General features: G+C 37.8%; 1 protein-coding gene across 3 annotated transcripts in view; it reads right to left on the bottom strand.

Moving 5' to 3' along the window:
• LOC100496911 overlaps positions 1–19,836 on the bottom strand; it is a 138,294-nt gene that overhangs the window by 10,603 nt on the left and 107,855 nt on the right. For 2 of the 3 annotated variants that reach the window (XM_031893160.1, XM_002941059.5), the window contains exons 58-68: positions 18,593–18,706; positions 17,974–18,102; positions 15,924–16,085; positions 15,672–15,836; positions 9,640–9,808; positions 7,507–7,691; positions 5,949–6,041; positions 3,387–3,591; positions 2,196–2,383; positions 1,818–1,912; positions 453–637 (exon numbers count right to left, since the gene is read on the bottom strand). In XM_031893160.1, coding sequence (XP_031749020.1) covers positions 453–637; positions 1,818–1,912; positions 2,196–2,383; positions 3,387–3,591; positions 5,949–6,041; positions 7,507–7,691; positions 9,640–9,808; positions 15,672–15,836; positions 15,924–16,085; positions 17,974–18,102; positions 18,593–18,706 — 1,690 coding nt within the window. Of the gene's footprint in view, positions 1–452; positions 638–1,817; positions 1,913–2,195; positions 2,384–3,386; positions 3,592–5,948; positions 6,042–7,506; positions 7,692–9,639; positions 9,809–15,671; positions 15,837–15,923; positions 16,086–17,973; positions 18,103–18,592; positions 18,707–19,836 lie in introns of those variants that run through there. The other variant, XR_004220452.1, reaches the window with a different exon arrangement.

The raw sequence follows: 19,836 nt of genomic DNA, 5'->3' as shown, positions 1-19,836 counted from the left end.
TGAAAAATGACTGACCTGTTTCTGTGAAAATTTTAGTTAATTATTGATGTATAAATTAAATATCACTTAAAATGTCAAAAATTCTTCTACATGTTTCACTATTTGCTGCCTATAAGCTACAGGGTTCACTCAGCACTCTCATCAATGGCCGTGGGTAGGGCTGCACTTTTAAAATAGTGGGAGCGCAATTACGTTTATTTTTGACGGCAACATTGCTGAAATTCTTGGAAAACCATGGAGATTGCACACGAAACTGCACTTTGCTCACTGAACTTGCCGACATACACTGTAAATGAGCCCTTATGTGTTATCATCTTGAGAGCCTTCAGCAAATTAGCCCAAATGTAATGTTATTTGCAATACCTCAAACTTTGTCTTTATCATACCAAAATAATAGGGCATATTTTGCAGCAAGTTTATATGGATTTACATAAAAAATGTAAGATACATACATTCAAATGGGCTTTCCATCATTCTTCGCTTGAACCTGTAGTACTCAGCCATCAGATTTATACTATACATATCCTTTATTGGCTTCATAAGTTTCTCCTCAATAATGTAATGTGTAATATTTGCCAGTCCTGTTACATGATATTCTCTGGGTAACAGCGGGAAGTTCAGCATCACCGTGCAGTTGCTACCAGACAGACAAAATTAGATACTGTAATAAAAACCATGCATTGGGTGCTATATGTCTCTTTCTTTTTATTAGAGACAGACAGTACAGTTTGAAAGTAAACATACAAAACACTGGAATCCTACCAATAATAGTGAACTATTATACAAACAAAAAATATTTCAAAGTATATAGTAAACCAGGGATCCCCAACCCTTTTTACTTGTGAGCTACACTCAGATGTAAAAAGCATTGGGGAACCTTACAAGCATAAAAAAGCTTTTTGGGTATGCAAAATAAGGATTGTGATTGGCTATTTGGTAGCCCCATGTGAACTGCTAGCCTGCAGGAGGCTCAGCTTAGAGTAAAACTGTGTCTCTGTGTCTAGTATAATCTATTTATTTATACTGATATACCATGACCTGGATGAATGAAAATCTTCATAGTCATGTTTCTCTGTGCTTCCAAAATTTGTCTCCAAGCCAGAAATTTAACAATGGGCACCTACTTTAAGGCCACTGGGAGCAACATCAAAGGAGGTGGTGAGCAACATGTTTGGGGATCACTGATATAAACAAATAGCAAATATAAATGTTGTATCTTGGACAAAAGTCATTTTAGAATTATATCTATATGTCTATTATCTTTTCTTTTTAATATGCTTTTGCCTCTCCTTTTTAACTGCATGAAGGCACAAAAGAAGCTTATGGATTACAACAGAAAATGAGGAATGGGGAGGGTAGATATATGATTATTTGTGCTGCCTAATTAAACCTCTTTACTGATTCTTTGTAATAAAAGACAGTAGCGTCTATAGGTATAGGGCCTGTCCAGAATGCTTGGGACCTGGGGTTTTCCAGATAAAGGATCTTTCTGTACTTTGGATTACCATACCTTATGTCTGCTAAAAAATCATTTAAACCTTAAATAAACCCAACGGGATATATGGCATTCAGATATAGTGAATTTCTTCATAATAGATGCATTTTTGTCATATATATTCTGTCTTTAACTACATTATATTTATACTTAAAAAACAATAAAAACATAAAACCTCAATAAATATATAAATGAAATCTACTGCATCTGTTGCTGAGTAAACAATACATTTGAGTTTCTTAATGTTTAAATGTTTCTATATAGCCTTACAGATTAAAGATGAATTACATGCACTTGCTTCATAAAAATCATATAATTTTACCTGGAATAACTAAATAGTCTTGTCAGGGGTTTCCGTATCTTGCTGACTGCTCTGGAAAGCTTAGCATCAGTCCACTTCAGCAGCTGGTGAGTTCCCTTTAATTTAAAACATGTCTTTTAACTAACAGTATTAAAAAAAATTAATCTAAAATTAATAAAATATGAGATTCCTTGATCTGAATCAAAAGATAGAAGAAAATTCAAGTTATGAGATACACACTTGTGTGAAAAAGATCTATATTAACTTCTGGGAAGCAATAATTACCAGGTAATGGGCCTTGCTGAAGGCAATATTTGGAATGTAGTCATTGGGTCTGCTTTATGGGATATTATGCTAACAACATACCTCATAAAGATGTATGTATAACTATATACCCACCACATCCAAACCAGCCTTTAAAGCATCTACTAGCCGTCTAACTGGATCCATCAGCCATTCATCCTTTACTATACTGGGAAGGAAAGCATTGATTTTTCTGAGCCAAGTTTCTGTCTTTTCTTGCCAAACATCCTCCAGTGGTTTTAATGTTGCATCATAATAAGCATCCTTTAGTGTTACAAGGGGCCCTAAAATGATGAAATGACATTATTGTTCATGTAAGTGAGTGCTCCTACTGTGACAAAACAGTTCATGTTGTTTGAAAATACATACAAATTCAAAACTCTGTATGTTGTCTTATGAGTGACAGGATTTTGTAACACACTGTAACACAGCAAAGGAATATTGTGGGGCTCCTTATTTATAGTAAGGGGCTATTAGGGGAAGAATATGTTTATGCTTTGTTTACAGTATATAGAAGATGTCAACCTGTTGTACTGAACTTAAAAATCTGCCTGGTGTCCTGATTCAAAATGTTTTGGTACAAAATGAAAAATGGAAGCGAATTTAGAATATAAATAAAGCAAATTTAGAATCAGGTCTGCTGCTGGTACTGATCTGCCCTACATACATCATCATTTGCGATTGTTCAAGAATCTACACTAACACTTGCATTGTCATCATGATTTTGCAGGTGTATTTGTTCTTTGTGGTAAAAGATCACTAGTGTGAATCTGTCATCTCATGTAAATGGTGCTAACACAAATGCACAATTCTACATGAAAAGTAATACAAGTGTGGGATCCGCTATCTGGAAACCTCTTATCCAGAAAGCTCCCATAGACTCCATTTTAAGCGATTATAATTTTTAAAAATTATTTCCTTTTTCTCTGTAATAATAAAACAGTACTGTGTACTTGATCCCAACTAATATATATTTAATCCTTATTGGAGGCAAAACAATCCTATTGGGTTAATTTAAGATTTACATTATTTTTTATTAGACTTAAACAATAAACACCCAAATTAAGGGAAGACCCCTTATCTGGAAAACCCCAGGTCCCGAGCATTCCGGAAAACAGGTCCCATACCTGTATAGTATAGAGATCACTCTCCATAAATGGAGATATAACAGGAAGAAACTGAAAAAGTACCAGAACAATTCATATACAGCTGATTTAATTCCAGTATGCCTTCATTAAAAAAGATTAACATTAGCCTAGCCACTAGAAACATTATTTAGATTCTTACTTTGAAGTTCTGTCTGCATTTGTTTGACAAGGTTATTAAGTCTTTCAAAGTAAATTGGAAGGTCATGTCGAAGCGCCTGTCTCAGGCCACTCTGTTTCCACATCTGGTTAAAAGACTTTGGTACGTTCTGCAACACTCCTGCTATGTCCTGGGAGATTTTTGAAGGCCATCCAGCTGCCTCATGAAGAAATTCATACTCTTGCACCTGTAAAATATCCATAAATACCCCATATAAAGATATTGCTGTATCTTGTGTCCACAGCCATATATTTTGCCTACCCACAAGGACATCATAACATCATACTGGTAATTACAAAATGACTCAGCTGCAGTTACTATGTGCAGCATTTAAAAAAGTTAACTTCAAGTGGAACTAAACCCTAAAAATGAATATTGCTATAAATGCCATATTTTATACACTTAACTTGTTGCACCAGCCTAAACGTACAGCATCTCTATAGTAGTAATATTCAAGTTACAAGTGTAAGTGACTCTCACATGCTCAGTGGGCTCTGAGCAGCTGTTGAGAAGCTAAGCTTAAGGGTTATCACAAATTATCAAGCAAAAAATTAAGCTGGCCTGTCATATAAACTGATATTATAGGGCTAATTATACAATTCTGATGCCAAATACATTACATTCAGAGCTGCCATGTTCTAATAATATGTATTAATTACTACTAAGCCCTATATTGTGACACTTATATTCTATATATACAGTATATTGTCTGTCTGTCCCTCAACTCAATAAATGACAGCAAAACAGAGCATATGCAATAAATTGTCAGAAAAGAAGATAGTTTGCTATTGGGGCATTATTCACTGTTAAAGGGCTGTGGTTGGGCTGGTACAGATGCCCAAAACATAGTGTACAACATTTCTAGAATAGTACCATACAGGGGCGCTGCTGCCATGAGGCGAGTTAAGAGACTGGCCTCAGGTGGCAGTGCCCAGCAAGTTACCAGGAGCAGCAAAAATCTGCTCCTGGTAACCTAACAAGCCAAAATTCCAATTTTTAAATAGGAATTTTGACTCTTCTAGTGCAGAGAGTGCTATTGCACTCTCTGCACTACCGATGCAACCCCGCCTTGCCCATCAGCTTGCCTGCCTTAGGCGGCCAGGACAGCTAAAGAGGCGCTGCTACCCTATTGTGCTTTAGTTCTCCTTAAAACTATCATCTACAAACTCAAAAAATTCTCTTTAATTCAGAGCATTTATTGTAAAGTCTTCCTAAAGTCATTATTTACTAGCTATCCTTGAATAGTACAGGATTGATTCATCAAATGTTCGTGTGTGAGCAGCAAAATAAACCCAGCTTAGGGTTTTTATGATATTTCTTATTCTAAAAAACTGCATTAAAAACCCTTTAGTTCTTGTAAGCTCAGTCACTGGCCAGCTTTAGAGAATTTAATATTTTTTACAACTATACAAAGAATGTGTGCATTCACATCCTTAGAACTGATAGTAATCTCTCTGAGATGAAAATACACAGCTGAAGGTAATGTTGAACACTTCTCGACTTGAATGTCCTGGCAACACTAAAGGTCCAGGCTTCACTGAATGTCCTGCAAAGTTACCTTTCTAAGTACATGCTGATAGAGTTAGTGGAATTTACCTTTAACTTGAGAAACAGTTCTAAGAATTGTGCAAAGCAGCACTAATGACTCAAAGCTAAGTCTTTTAAATTCCAAGAATCCACACAAATATGCTATTTTGCATCAGCCTCTTGTAGCATGGAGTATTTGTAACTGACACAGTGTGTTCTTACTAATATGATTGTTTATTCCAAACTGTTTCCATTGTTTTCCTTATTTATATTATGCAAAGTACATGACTAAAAATAACCCACATAACCTAATGTGCATATTCTTGTTCTGTAAGTTTCTGAGGAAAATTAATTTCTTTCTTTAGTTTCTCCATTTCTCTTTCGGTTCCAGCCCCCCTGCTCTATTTTTGGCTTATTTGTTATACAGCGTTATACAGTCTTGCTGTTATAATTTGAATAAGAATGCAATTTCAGGAAATAATATATAAAACAACATTTGCAATAAGGAGGTATCGCTTGATACTTTATAGGACTTATTTACTGACAGAGGGCAAAAAAATAGGCACAAGCCACAATGTTTTTCATACTCTGCACCTTACCCCACCATTTGCACCTGGGGCTGTAGGTCCTTGCACTCCAGAATGCAGAGCACAGCAAGGCACCTTAAAAAGTGGATATAAGACTGGCAACTAAGGTATTCACAAACTATTTTTTAACTTAAAACTCAGCAGATTTTTAGTCCCTCTGAATGGGAAGTTTCAAGCCATGTGTCTTGTATAAACCCTGAAGTCTGACTGTCTAGATTCAGTGTCCAAGCTTGTAGTTGCAGTAAACTGTTCAAGCAGTGATGTACTGATGGTTTAGCTAGAAGGCAATTTTCATTTGCTCCTCACTAAAGAAGAAAAAGCATCTATTAAGCACACGGTGCATGTACCCAATGAATTGTGCCAGTTTTCACAGAGACCTTCTTTTCCTGTACATTATAATGAAAACAAGTTTTCTGGATGAGTCACTTACAGTTCTTTGGAAACCCTTGACATAGGTATCTAATTTCTTATTTATCTCCACAATATGCGTTTTCACATGCAAACCAATGTTCCCAAGAAGGTTCTATTAAATGAAATAAAAAAACAAACAAACAAAAAGTTACAAAGTTTGCCTGAAAGTTTTAAATTTAATCAAACATTTAAAGTAAATATTGAGATAAAATGCAAGTAGCTGAGCTGTACAACTATGTATTTGGTTTATCCTCAAATACAGACAGATGGAAAAGCTTTAACAAGATAAAGAATTGAATCAGATATAGTCAAACAGATATATTTAAATGCTAATTAGTAAATTCTGCTCTGGTAAGGCCCTTGGCGATTGTAGTGTGGCAGCACTTGCACATCTGCATATAATATGGACTGGGCATCTTATTAAAACAGAAAGAAGTGCAAATTATAGGGAAATATTTCAGAACTGGTTTTATGCCCATCAATGGCCCAGTCATAGCCTTAATCTCAGTGCAACTGAGAATCTGGGTCTTTTTTTGAAAACTGAGATGTCATCCAACTAACCTAAGAATAGATGGAATTACTTACCGTAAAGAAAGCTGGTACTGCACCTGGGCAAACCTAGTGCCTTTGTACATGTGGAGGTTAGGTGCAAACTCAGCAGATTTATAAGCTGTACAAAAGCACTCATCCGATGGACTCCAACCTTATATGGCCAGGGACTCCTCTGTGACTTCTAATGTCCTTATTATTTTACACTAGGGGGCAGATTTATCAAATCACGAGTTCGAAAAATTCAGATTGGAAACGGAAATTTCTGAAGATTGCAAATATCCCGAAAATGCTTACGAAAAAATCGTATTAGTCACGATAATATCGTATTGGTGATCCGAAAGTCACAAAATTTTTGTACCGTACAATTGTAAACAGCGGTAAAACCTTTCCAATTTTTTCGTGCAAGCGTTCGTGCAGCTTACAAAAAGTCATGCGCTGTACGAAAAAATAGTACGGACGCCCGAAAAAATCGGCGAATGAATGCTCCGAGCATTTGTGATTTGGTAAATGTGCCCCTAGGAGTGACATAATTCCATATTACAATTTTTTTTTGCGCTAACTGAATAGAGGTCAAACAATAGAATGCCCAGTGCAAGAGGCACAATTTGACTGTGACTCTCTGGGTCCCAAATCCTAAATGGAGTAATACAATGTAAAATTGTATGAATGAAGCTTGATACATTCAGAGGGGGTAAAGGACCATAAAGCCATTCACTTTTTATAACATTTATGTTTTGTGTTTATTATATATAAATTATAAGTCTTCCGAACACACAAAGATTCCTAGACCAACTAGGACCATCACACATTTAATTCATAAAGCCTTTAGATAAGGGTATCCCAGCTTGAGCCTCGGTAAACTAAAATATCTATAATCCTAGTGCCAGCCAGAGGTGGTTGAGGTTCGAAGAACTTGTAATTTAACCCCAGCTGGAAGGTTGAATTTGCAGGAAAGACAAAATTGAAATGACAGCACTTTTTAAACTATTCCAGATAAAATATCCACTAATTTCTGTATAATTCACCTCAGCTTTGGCAATGGCTTCTCCGCAACCTTGGTAATAAAAACTCAGGCTTTGATTTGACGCAGAGAGAACAAGTTGTCCCAATCTGTCTCGTATGCCGTTAACTCTCAAATAAGTATTCACGGCAGCCAAATATTGGCTATCTGTACAGGCACTGAGCTCCAATCCCTTTTCCTCTGAACTTCCTAAGATAGAGATGAAAAACAAATACGTGCTTCAGAACATTTTGTGCAGAAATAAATATAATTACACATGCTACCATGTAAATAATGCAGGACTGTGCTAGATTATTGTGCAGACAGCCTGGTAATATGTCAATATTGATATTGTACTTCCTAAGAAGTAGTCACATTTTATGATATAAAAAGGAATTCTGATTTCTCAGAGTTCTTTTTAAAGCTATGTGCTTCAATGGGTAAAATAATGACAATGCTTTAGACACTTACTAACACTAACCTCCATATGTAATAAAAGGAACTAAGTATGCCCATGAGCAGTTACCCATAGTAACCCAATAAGATGTTTGCTTTTAGACTCCTGCAAATTTTGTATCTTTTATTACATAACCCCCTAACACTCTTAACATTTACAGATTGATTATATTTAAAAGGAATACTGACACCAGAAATGAAACCTTTTTTTAAACTATTATAACATTGTTTTTGCATGCCATAAAAAAATTTGCTGAAAATATATTTGTTCAGTGCTACTACATTAGAACAGGGATCCCCAACCTTTTTTACTTGTGAGCCACACTCAGATGTAAAACATGACCTATAGGTAATTTTTAATGTACATTTATATTTTGAAATCTAATTATTTAGTGTCAGTATAATTTTCAGCATCCACCTCCATCCACATTTCTCATATTCTAAAATTTGAGTCATTTTTTAGATACAGAATTGCTTGTTTATACAATATAATTTCACATACATTTGCTAATTTATATCTCTGACTTGAAAACTACACAAGTGTTCTGAATAACTACTAAATGAAAAAGGGCTTTGAACAGTCCAAGTCCTAAAAACTGTGGGTCAGAATATAATAGTATAATGTCTACACTTGGGGCGAAACGAGGGTTAGTCAGCAGGGGCATCTTCTTACGGGGCAGTTTATTTTCATAGGTGGGGGAGTGCAATTTAAAAAAATATGTATTGTGGTTTGCTGCAGATTTAGGTTCAGACCCAGAGTATTTACCATTTTTTTGCCCTCTTCATTTCTGTATAAGCTGGCCTGTATCTGCCACTAACTCAGTGTTTAGTGGTGTGGTAGTACATGGGGGAGGGGGGAATTACCACCCTTGCCTTGGGTGTCAAACCTCATTGGCCCAGCTCTGGTTTACACCTGTTTATGATTTGAATTCATCCACTTCATTCCTATATTAACCTTCTCATACCTACATAATTGTGCTTATATAGGCCAATCATATGCCAGGAGAGGGTGGTTTCCATGAAGAAGGGTACTTATGTACCAGATATCTTTAATGTATCAGTTATCAGTGTTAACTGAAGTGAAGAGACTATGGGTACACAAGCAATATTCCAGACTAAATGAAATTTAAGCAACATGGAGGAGTATACAACTATGCAATTACCTCAGAGTAAGAAACAACTGACTATCAAGAAATTGCATAGCTGTATACTCCTCCATGTTGCTTAAATTTCATTTAGTCTGAATAATGTCGTTATGAATGAAACTGCTGTGTTGCAGATGTCATGAGCCTGTTGCAGACTCCAGATCCTTGTGAAAAATATGGTACAACCCAGTATGGGGAAAGTACTATTTTTTGTGCTGACCGATTGTGTTGTTAAAAGGGTCCTAGTTTGAACTCCTAGCACATAATATGGATTCAGAACTGCTAAATATTTTAAAGTAAATCAGATGTTGCCTAAAAGAAACAAATAACTCATTAGGTCAACTGAACAAGCTAGGTACTGCAAATAACGCATATACTATACGTTGTGCACTACTGACCTTCATATTCAATTTTGGAATGAATACTATGGGCAAGGCACCTCAGTAGGTGTTCCTTCAAGGCAGGGGCTAGAGAAAAGCATGTGTTCTGGGAGCTTTGTTCTCTAAGCCAAATAGTTAAATATAAAGATTGGTTCTGGTCTCATCTTCTATACGTACCTTGTATATTTTGTACAACATTAACCTGTATACATGTCTTCCCACTGGAAGCATTCAGTGTCAAAAGATCATTTTCATTGAAGGTAGTCTGCAGCTGGACTTCATGTTTAGAAGAAGAAGACAAGTATTGTCCTATCATCCCCATTTTAATGCTTTCTGATGCTTTAAGCTGATAGATAAATCACATATATGGTTTCAACACATTTTGCGATGGCAGACTTTAAACCTAAATAAGTATGTCGATATTTATCAAAGCAAAATATTTTTGATTCTGGCTGCTATCTCGTCATAGCAAGTGTTTCACTAGGCATGGAATCTAAAATGATAAGAAAAGTTGACCATGGTGCTACAACAGCCCTGATGTTAACAGCAGATATAGCCTGGAGAAATGTGTTGGCCTTGCCTGCTATGCCTCATCTCATTACTGATGAAATTCTTTGACAGTGTTTAGAGTGATCTGAGGTCAGATCAGGGTGCCTCATGCAGTGTACTGTTAGTCACTATTGAGAACAGCAAGATAAGCCAGCTGGCAACTTCTAAACGACACCAAGCAAAACATTTGACTAAAAAAAAATTCTGGTGCTTTATGCACTGTAACGGGTCTGCTAATGTATACCCAAGCTTGCCTTACTCACCCCACAGTCATTTCTTGCATACGTAACTACTATATACTTGCTTTCATACTTTCATACTCTCTCTATTTTACATGTTAGACAGTTGAAACCGTCGGAATCCATATTACCAGAATATTGCATTTATCTGTACCTATATGTAATACATGAAAACCACAATTAAAACTTATTTCAGTATGTTTATTTACAAATGCATACTCTGTGTGAATTTCTTTGTGCACTCTGTGTGCTAATTTTTTTTGACTCAGGGTATAGGGCCTCCATGACACTTCCTACCCTAGTATTTTACTTCTAGACTCTCTATTTTACTTCTAGACTCTCTATTTTACTTCTAGACTCTTCCAGTACAGTTTTTATTCAAGTTTTGCAGGGTTTTGTAATAAACTGCTGGCTAGCAGTGGGTTAATACTTCTGCTGTGTTAGTTCAGGTACAGATACACACTGGAACTTTTGATATATTTATTAGAACATGGCAGGTAGATCTGGCCTGCTCCATGCTTGCTCTCAGCTTAACAGGAAGCACACAACAGGAACAGGAATATCATCATCATCAATTAATGGCAAAACAGCAAGAATGCCATTAACCAAAATGTCTATACAAGCAGGTTACTACATTCCTCCCTTTTTAGCAAAAAGTAGATCTCAAAAATATATATATATTATATATATGTAACCAACAGTTATAACTCAGTTCTAAACATTTTAAGGCAGAAATGTCCAAGTTAACAATAACATAGTGGCATTATAAGTCCAGTCTGTCAGGAGCCTTGCGTGCCCGTATCGGATACCTCCGTTCACCCTCAGAGGCTGTAGCACTGGTTGGATTAGATGGATTGTTGGCATCTGGTTCCTGTGAGGGCGCTACAGGTACTTGAAAGTCAATGGTAGAAAATGAGGGAGGTACAGGTGACACACTCTTATCTGGAACCAGATGCTCCACATGGACATGAATGTGACGATTACCAATTTGAACCTCATACGTCAGGGGACCCCTTCTATGACAAATGGTCCCTGGAGACCAAAGGCGCCCTGAGTGGCGGAAGTCTCGAACCAAGACCTTATCACCTGGGTAAAAGTTTCTGATTCTTTGTCTGGAGCTATTATGTGCTTTGACTTGTTGCTTCTGATGTTTCTCCACTGTATCAGCTAAAGAGGGTTTAAGCAAATCCAACCTGCTTCGGAGGTGCCTCTTTAAAAACAGTTCCGCTGGGGTACTTTCAGTGACTGAATGTGGCGTATTCCTATAATTAAACAGAAAACGGCAAAGTCTCAACTCTCCTGTAGTGCGAGCGGACTCACTGGCTACTGAGTGTTTCATCCAGGCTTTTTTAAATGTCTGAACAGCCCGTTCAGCAGCACCATTTGAAGCTGGGTGATAAGGTGGAGTTAATTTGTGCCTGATACCGTTTTGTTTCAAGAAGTACTGGAATTCCTGAGATGTGAACTGAGGTCCATTATCTGAAACCAATTCCTTTGGCAGACCATAGGATGCAAACAAATTACGAAGCAAGGTAATCGTTTTCTCGCTTGTACTCGTTTTAGTGGGTAACACCTCCAACCACTTGGAATAGCTGTCTATAACCACAAGAAATGTTTGCTGGTTTATTTCGGCATAGTCAATATGGATTCTTTCCCACGGCGATGTGGCCCATGTCCATGGGTGAAGGGGTGCAGTGGGTGGCTGATTTTGTACAGAAGCACAAGCAGTACACTGACTTACAAAAATTTCTATATCTTGATCCAGGCCTGGCCACCACAGGTAACCACGAGCTCGTGCTTTCATCCTGTTTACACCTGGATGGCCTTCGTGAAGTTCATGCAAGAGCCTCTGACGATATTTTGGGGGAATGACAACCCGTATCCCCCACAATAAACAACCTTGATCTATGGAAAGCTCATCTCTCTTTTCAAAATATGGCTTAAGGATTTTGTCAGAGCTGTAGTTTGGCCAGCCTTTGGAAGTAAAGTCCCACACTTTTGCAATAAGAGGATCACGACTTGTTGCAGCTGCAATATCTTTGCAAGAAATAGGTAGTTCCTCTGCAAATGAAACTTGAAAAATGACACTTTCGTCATGAACATCTGTTGTATATGGGCACGGAAGCCGTGATAGAGCATCTGCATTCCCATGATCCTGAGAACATCTATATACAATATCATAGTCATATGCCAATAGGAGTAGTGCCCACCGTTGCATTCGAAGTGCTGCCAATGTTGGAATTGCTGATTTTGGCCCAAGAATGGCCAGAAGTGGTTTGTGATCAGTGACCAGTGAAAACTTCCTTCCATAAAGATATTTATGAAATTTTTTTACTCCAAAAATAATACTTAGTGCCTCCCGCTCTATTTGAGCATAGTTGCGCTCTGTTTGTGTTAGGGTTCTAGACGCAAAAGCAATTGGATGTTCTTCTCCATTAGGCAGTATATGTGATATAACTGCTCCAACTCCGTAGGGTGAGGCATCACATGCTAATCTGAGTGGCTTACTAGGGTCATAGTGTGCTAGCCACTTGCTGTTCATTAGTCTTTGCTTTGCATCCTGAAATGCTTTTTCACACTCGGCTGACCAAGCCCACTTGGTATCTTTCTGCAAAAGTTCATGTAAGGGTTGTAATAATGTTGACAGATTTGGAAGGAACCGTCCATAGTAATTTAGCAGTCCTAAGAAGGAGCGTAGTTCAGACACATTTGAAGGTGAAGGTGCATTAACAATAGCAGTTAACTTTGTTTCTGTTGGGTGAAGACCTTGTGCATCTATGCGGTATCCTAAGTATTCTACAGACTCCTGGAGAAAGTGACACTTGGACAATTTTACTCGCACCCCAGATGCTTTTAATTTTGATAACACCTTATCTAACAGTGCCAAGTGCTTTTCAACCGTTGAACCTGTAATTAAAATGTCATCCAGAAAACAGACCACATGATCAATTCCTTGAAGAATCTGATCCATTGCATGCTGAAAAATTGCTGGAGCTGTAGATACTCCAAATGGTAAGCGCTGGTATTGGAACAACCCCTTGTGTGTGTTGATGGTAAGAAATGGCTTTGAATCCGGATCCAGCTCTAGCTGTTGATAGGCATTTGATAAATCAATTTTGCTAAAGTATTTACCTCCAGCAAGTGTAGCAAACAAGTCCTCTACATTTGGTAGTGGGTAGGGTTCTGGTTCAATACAGCGATTGACAAAGTCTAATAGTTTTGTCCTTTTTTGGGACCACTACAATTGGGGCAGCCCAGCTGCTGTATTTGACACGTGACACAATACCATAATGTTCCATTCTTTCTAGTTCTTTCTCCACAGGTTCTTTAAGAGCATATGGCAAGGGACGTGGCTTATGAAAAATGGGCTTTGCATCTGAATTTACAGTGATAGTTGCCTTTAGCCCCTTAATACTGCCAAATTCTTCCTTAAAGAGGGAGTCATGTTTACTCAGGATCTGTTCCAGATTTTTGTGAAAGGTAGCTTCAGTTTGTTTGATAGTAAATATTTTAGCCCAATTCAGCTTTAGGTGCTTTAACCAATTTCTGCCCAAAAGGGTGGGCCTGTTGCCCTTCACAACCACTAAAGGCAATGTAAATGACTGACCTTCATATGTGACTGGTGCTAAAATCTCTCCAAGTACAGGAATCTTCTCTCCAGTATAAGAAGTGAGATGTAAAAGTGAGTTCTGCAGTGCAATTCCACCTAAACAGTTCTTGTAAACAAACTCTGATATTAGTGATACAGATGCACCTGTGTCAAGTAACATGTTTACTGGATGCCCATCAATTTCCAGCTTAATATGAATGCCATCATCTCCCCCATGCGTAGTATTGACTGTATTCAAGTCTGTGCAGTCACTTTCCTGGCTGTCACAATTAGTCACATATTGCGCCCTGGGCCTGCCTGGTTTGCTTCTGCAGACACGAGCAATGTGGCCTAACTTTCCACAATTTCTACAGGTTTCTGATTTATATCTGCAGTTCAGTTGCTGATGCAGGCCCCCACAGCGGTAGCAGGGTTTGACCCTTTGTGTCTGAAATGCTTGCTCACCTGTAACTGACACTGTAGGTGGCTGTGGTGAATTTTGTGAGATGGGTTTAGACTCTGTAGTTATTTTAGGGATATCTGTAAATGAAGAACTATTTTGCTCTTTGAATTGCTGAGAGTCACTTCTGGTTAATTCTATGGCCAAGGCAATGTTACAAGCAGACTTGAAAGTGAGATCTGCTTCATTTAGCAGCTTATGCAGGTAGAACTCATCATGGAGGCCACATACAAACTTATCTCGCAAAGCCTGATCCAGGAATGTACCAAATTCACAGGAGGCAGATAGCCGTTTTAAATCCAAAATATAGTCTGCAAGGCTTTCCCCCATTTTGTGATTTCTCCTATAAAATCTAAAGCGTTCAGCAATGATGATAGGCTGGGGTTTATAATGCTGAGAGAGGGTCTCTGTAATTCTCTCATAGGACAATTCAGTGGCCTTTGCAGGAGCTATAAGAGTTACAGGAGACTGTAGGTTTTTGCTGGCAGTGTAGCAAGTAAAATATCTGCTTTCTTTTCCTGACTAACATCATTTGCAGACAGACATCTCTCAAATCTTTCCAAATAAGACTCAAATTCTTCAGCAGATTCTGAAAACTCTGGGACTTTCCCAATGGCAGACATTGTAGCAAGTTACTCACTGTGCAGAGAAGGAATCATGCAGCCTGTGCAGCCTGTTTGCTCTGCAGCTGAGTCTGTTTCTGAGTCCAAATACACAAATCCTCGTCGCCACTGTAATAAACTGCTGGCTAGCAGTGGGTTAATACTTCTGCTGTGTTAGTTCAGGTACAGATACACACTGGAACTTTTGATATATTTATTAGAACATGGCAGGTAGATCTGGCCTGCTCCATGCTTGCTCTCAGCTTAACAGGAAGCACACAACAGGAACAGGAATATCATCATCATCAATTAATGGCAAAACAGCAAGAATGCCATTAACCAAAATGTCTATACAAGCAGGTTACTACAGGTTTAATGGCAAGGTGACATTTATGCTACATAACCTTTAAAAGGAGATCTGCACCAAACAATCAAAAAAGGCAAGTTTAAGGGTATGTGATAAAGAACCGCATTTTAAAGAAATATCATAAGGACCAATCATTAATGTTAATGTCCTTGTGGAGGTAAAGAAGAACTCCCTTATGCTCATTACCACGGGTCAATGTAATATATATATATATATTCACCTGTACAGATTAAGCACTATAGTAGCTATTACATAAATACATAGATCAACGAGGCTGCCTGCTGTGCAGAATAACCCTCTTATTGGAAAATAATAGGCCCCTTCTTATGAATAGGTTATATGCCTTTAATAAGCTATGTAATACAGTATATCTACAACATTCCATGTATCTGATTTCACTTACATGTAAACTAATTGAATAATTCTGTTCTTGTTCCTGTCTTCCAGTTTCATCCAAGGCCAGTATAAATACTGCATCATCTCTTTCATTTGAGGTAAAGCTAAGTCGGTTTTCAGACATTATTAGTTCCTCCTTGTTAAGGCTGTGTTTTCCAGAAATAACAACTGGCTGAAAATAAGACCCAATAATTACTCTGATAAGAAAGAAGACAAAGTGCAGCTCTAGGGAAAGTTTAAAAAACCTTCCCACACTTACATGCTGAAGATTGCACAGCTCTAGTTTTAGCACATGATCTACTGTATCCAAGTAATTTGTGCCCATTTTTGCTGAAATGTGATGTTTGCTGCAATCTGCTGGAAAGATATTTTCAAAAATTGCTTCCAACTGGAGTGTGTCAGGACCACCATCAATGTGTTTCTGAAAGATTGATGGGAAGGCAAATGATAACACTGACAAAATGTTAAGTATGCTTTGCATTAGCATTAGCGGGATATTGCATGATTATACAGAGATGGCAACTTAATGCTACAGAGATGCACTTCTTTTCAACAGCCCTATGGTTATTGTATGTTGTTTTGCTTATACAGGTATGAGACCTGTTATCCAGAATGCTTGGGACCTGGGGTTTTCCAGATAGGGGGTCTTTCTGTAATTTAGATCTCCATATCTTAAGTCTACTAAAAAAAAATCATTTAAATATTGATTAAACCCAATAGGATTGCTTTGCCTCTAATAAGGATTAGTTATATCTTAGTTGGGATCAAGTACAAGATATTGTTTTATTATTACAGGGAAAAAGAAAACCATTGTTTAAAATGTGAATGATCTGATTAAAATTGAGTCTGTGAGAGACAGCCTTCCCATAATTCAGAGATTTATTGATAACAGGTTTCTGATCTATCTGATCCTGTACATAATTTAAAAAGCAATTCATTTTTTTAAGTGATTTTTTTCTCTGTAATAATAAAACAGTACCTAGTAATAGATGGTATCTAGGTTACATGACCTTTATATTGGTGTCAAATTTAATGTTTACATTTTTTGGTGTAGAGAAACCACTTATGCAGACAACCCCTTGATCCTATTCCAGATAATAAAGCTCATACACCTGTCCTTTAGGCCTGCACTCTGGTAGGGGGGAAACAAAAGCATATTAAAAAAAAAAAATTGCCCCTGCTAGTGCTACGCCACCCTCAATGGTAGTTCCTTACCATGTTGTAAAGTGTGCATGCACATGTGCATAAAGAGCAAGTGTGCATTATATGCATATGCCTGATGCAGGAGTGGTGGATGTGTGTTACAAGCTTACATCCCATGCATGTGTAATATGAATGTGTTGTGGCACTATCTCATTATGTGCATACTTGTGCCCCAGCATGGCCACACACTCCGGGGACCCCCCCCCCAATGCTGGCGGCCTAGCTATTTTAAAAAACAATAACTACTGTTTCCCCCAACCAGAGTGTAGGCTCTATTACCCCCCCACATCTGGTGGGGGAAATAATTTGGGGGTGAAAGGTGCCCAAGCTTTCATGACAGTAGACCCCATGCCCGTAAAATAAAACCAATACCTGCAACTGGCTTCCTCATTCCTGAAAAAGCTACTCAATGCAATAAAAGTAAAAGCAATTTAATTCCGTGTTTTGGTGACACTACCAAATATTTGCCCAAATGCCTATGCAATGCATGATGCAAGTCTGTATGAGTTAAACAATTAAAAACTAGCTATGGCTTTCACTTTCCCCAAAAAGAAAGATACAAACACCCCTGGCCTTTGTGGCCTCTCCACAAATCCGGGCCTGCCCTCAGCTCCTATCCAGGTTTCTTCCAATTAGCGATGGCCCATCCTAAGAAAGAGGGTTGCATGTAACACATGCTCTACATCATCTCTATCCTGGTTTAACCATTTCCCAGCCAAAATAGTGTTACATAGCCAATCGCTTAGTGCAAACATTGTGGGGCACATCTGTCTGATTTATCCTCCTGCCTCCTACAGTATCTGAGCTACATTACTGCTGCTGCTAATAGGACAAACAGTTTTAAATAAAACCCAATGGTGCCTTTAATGCCCCATTAAGACATACATTGGGTCTAATTTCCCAAGCAGCTTTTTATAACTGGATTTTATACTGTTTTTTACCACCAGAACTATATAAAGACATGAGAAAAGAACAAAAGAGAAAAAAATGATTGTTTTAGTGTGTGACACAGAAGATAAAAGGAACCCACTGGCCAAACTCAATGAATCTTTTCTTCCAGGAAATTGATCATTTTTTATGAATATTACTTATGACATTAACTTTACCTCATACATCAGTGTTTGCTTGAATTTTTTGGAATTCCACATTAAGTCCATGTACTCTTGGAAAGCGTTAGAGTCCTTTTCCATATATCCACATGCCTGAATGTTTCCCACGCTTATCAGTTGCTGGATCTGCAATGTAATAAATATAACAAAATATTAAAAGATATATAACAAATATTACTTATACACTTAATGCGAGCCTGCTTCTCCAGTCTAGTAACAGAACCAGGCAATAGAGGGAACCCAGATTTCAATTTGTTTACTTTATGGGGAAGCCCAGGATTAAAGGGTTTGAATATAAAAATACTACTTTAAGATGGAAAATATACTCCAAGCATTATCAGTACCATAAAAGTACTATTAAAAAATCTCTAGTAAATTACTGACTGATGTATCTGTGAGGTCTGTCCATAACTCAGTTTGCTAAGGGTTCAATGTAGCACCTGTGTTAGGATATACATTTTTCCTGGCAAATTTGCAACCAATCAAATTTCAGCTTTAGTCTTTTTTTCTAATCCATTTTAAAATATCTTAACTTTATAACACAATTTGGCTTCTGAATTAAACAAAAACAAACAGATTGAAACATAAAGGTCTTTATAAATCACACTGTTCATACCTGACCTGGCAAAATGCTCACACAGGCATTCCAAACTTTGGAGTCGTTCATTAATTTGTCATCCAATGTTAGTCTGAGATTGACAGGAAATCCTTTATTCCAAGCAACCTGTGTCTATATGAAACCAAAGGACAGTGTTAAAGATTATAGTAGTATATATTGTGTGGCAGGGATTGTGCAATGGATTTGCCTTATTCTTTAGTCTGTGTGTACATGAGTACATTTAGCAAGCACTTGTGTCCGGGGTAAACTGTGATCTCCTCCTTGTGCTGGATTGAAAAAAGACAGGGCCCTGTCTGCTGAGGGCTGTGCCTTCCTACGTGTGACCCCTGCCCACCCCAACCAGTACAGTGCAGACTGATATACAAGCCCATACACATTTTCAAATGTCATGAAGCAACCAATTTCTATGAGCCCAGCAAGCAACATATGCACTAAAGTATCTAGCGCCTAACACAGATGAAATATATTTTATTACTTTGATTTGCCCAATTTGCCTATCTATAGGCTTGGCCTAGGTGCCACACCAGCCTAATTTGGCCCAGAAAATTAGTTGATCGCAGATCAAATTGGGCCACCTCACCAAGAAAACTAGGTGGGTCTTTAGGTATATGAGTAGCTTGACTTCATCAATTTTGAGAAGCCTTTATGTTGTTACATTTGGGGTTGCATGGTGACACAGTGGATAACACTGATGCCTTCTAGTGCTGGCGTCCTTCCATCCTTTACTATCTAGACACTAGAGACAAGCAGACAGATTAAGTTCCACCTGATTAAATTGTGTATATGTTGTATAAATTTGATTGGGACATTAAATTGTAAGCGCCACTGGGGCAGGGGATGATGAAAATGTGCATAGTTCAAACATGTTGTATTAAATATCAAAAAATAATTTTAACAGTAATTCAATGTAAAAGCATAGCTCAATGTGTGCTTGTAGGTACTCTGACCATGCACTAAAACTGTATAATAAAAATGTGTCTATTTTTTTGAGAAACATAATTAACTTCAGAGGGGTCAGTAACAGTGGGCAAAGTGGCCAAAAAAGGCCCAAATATTCACATTGCATACTTTGTTCTGCTTGTTTTCCAGAGTCCTGCTGCTAGCCCTTTCAATAGAGTGCTGTCTGCATTAAGCAGAGATCTATCCAAAACTGGTTTAAGTAGACAACCCCCCACCTGTCCCCTACCTGCCCTAAAAATTCAGACATGCAAGTTATGGAGCGGCATAAGGAGCAGGCTGCA

Source organism: Xenopus tropicalis, chromosome 9 (assembly GCF_000004195.4).
Source record: "Xenopus tropicalis strain Nigerian chromosome 9, UCB_Xtro_10.0, whole genome shotgun sequence".
NCBI lineage: Eukaryota > Metazoa > Chordata > Amphibia > Anura > Pipidae > Xenopus > Xenopus tropicalis.
Note: the sequence above shows the minus strand (reverse complement) of the source record. Positions and strands in the feature narration are given on the sequence as shown.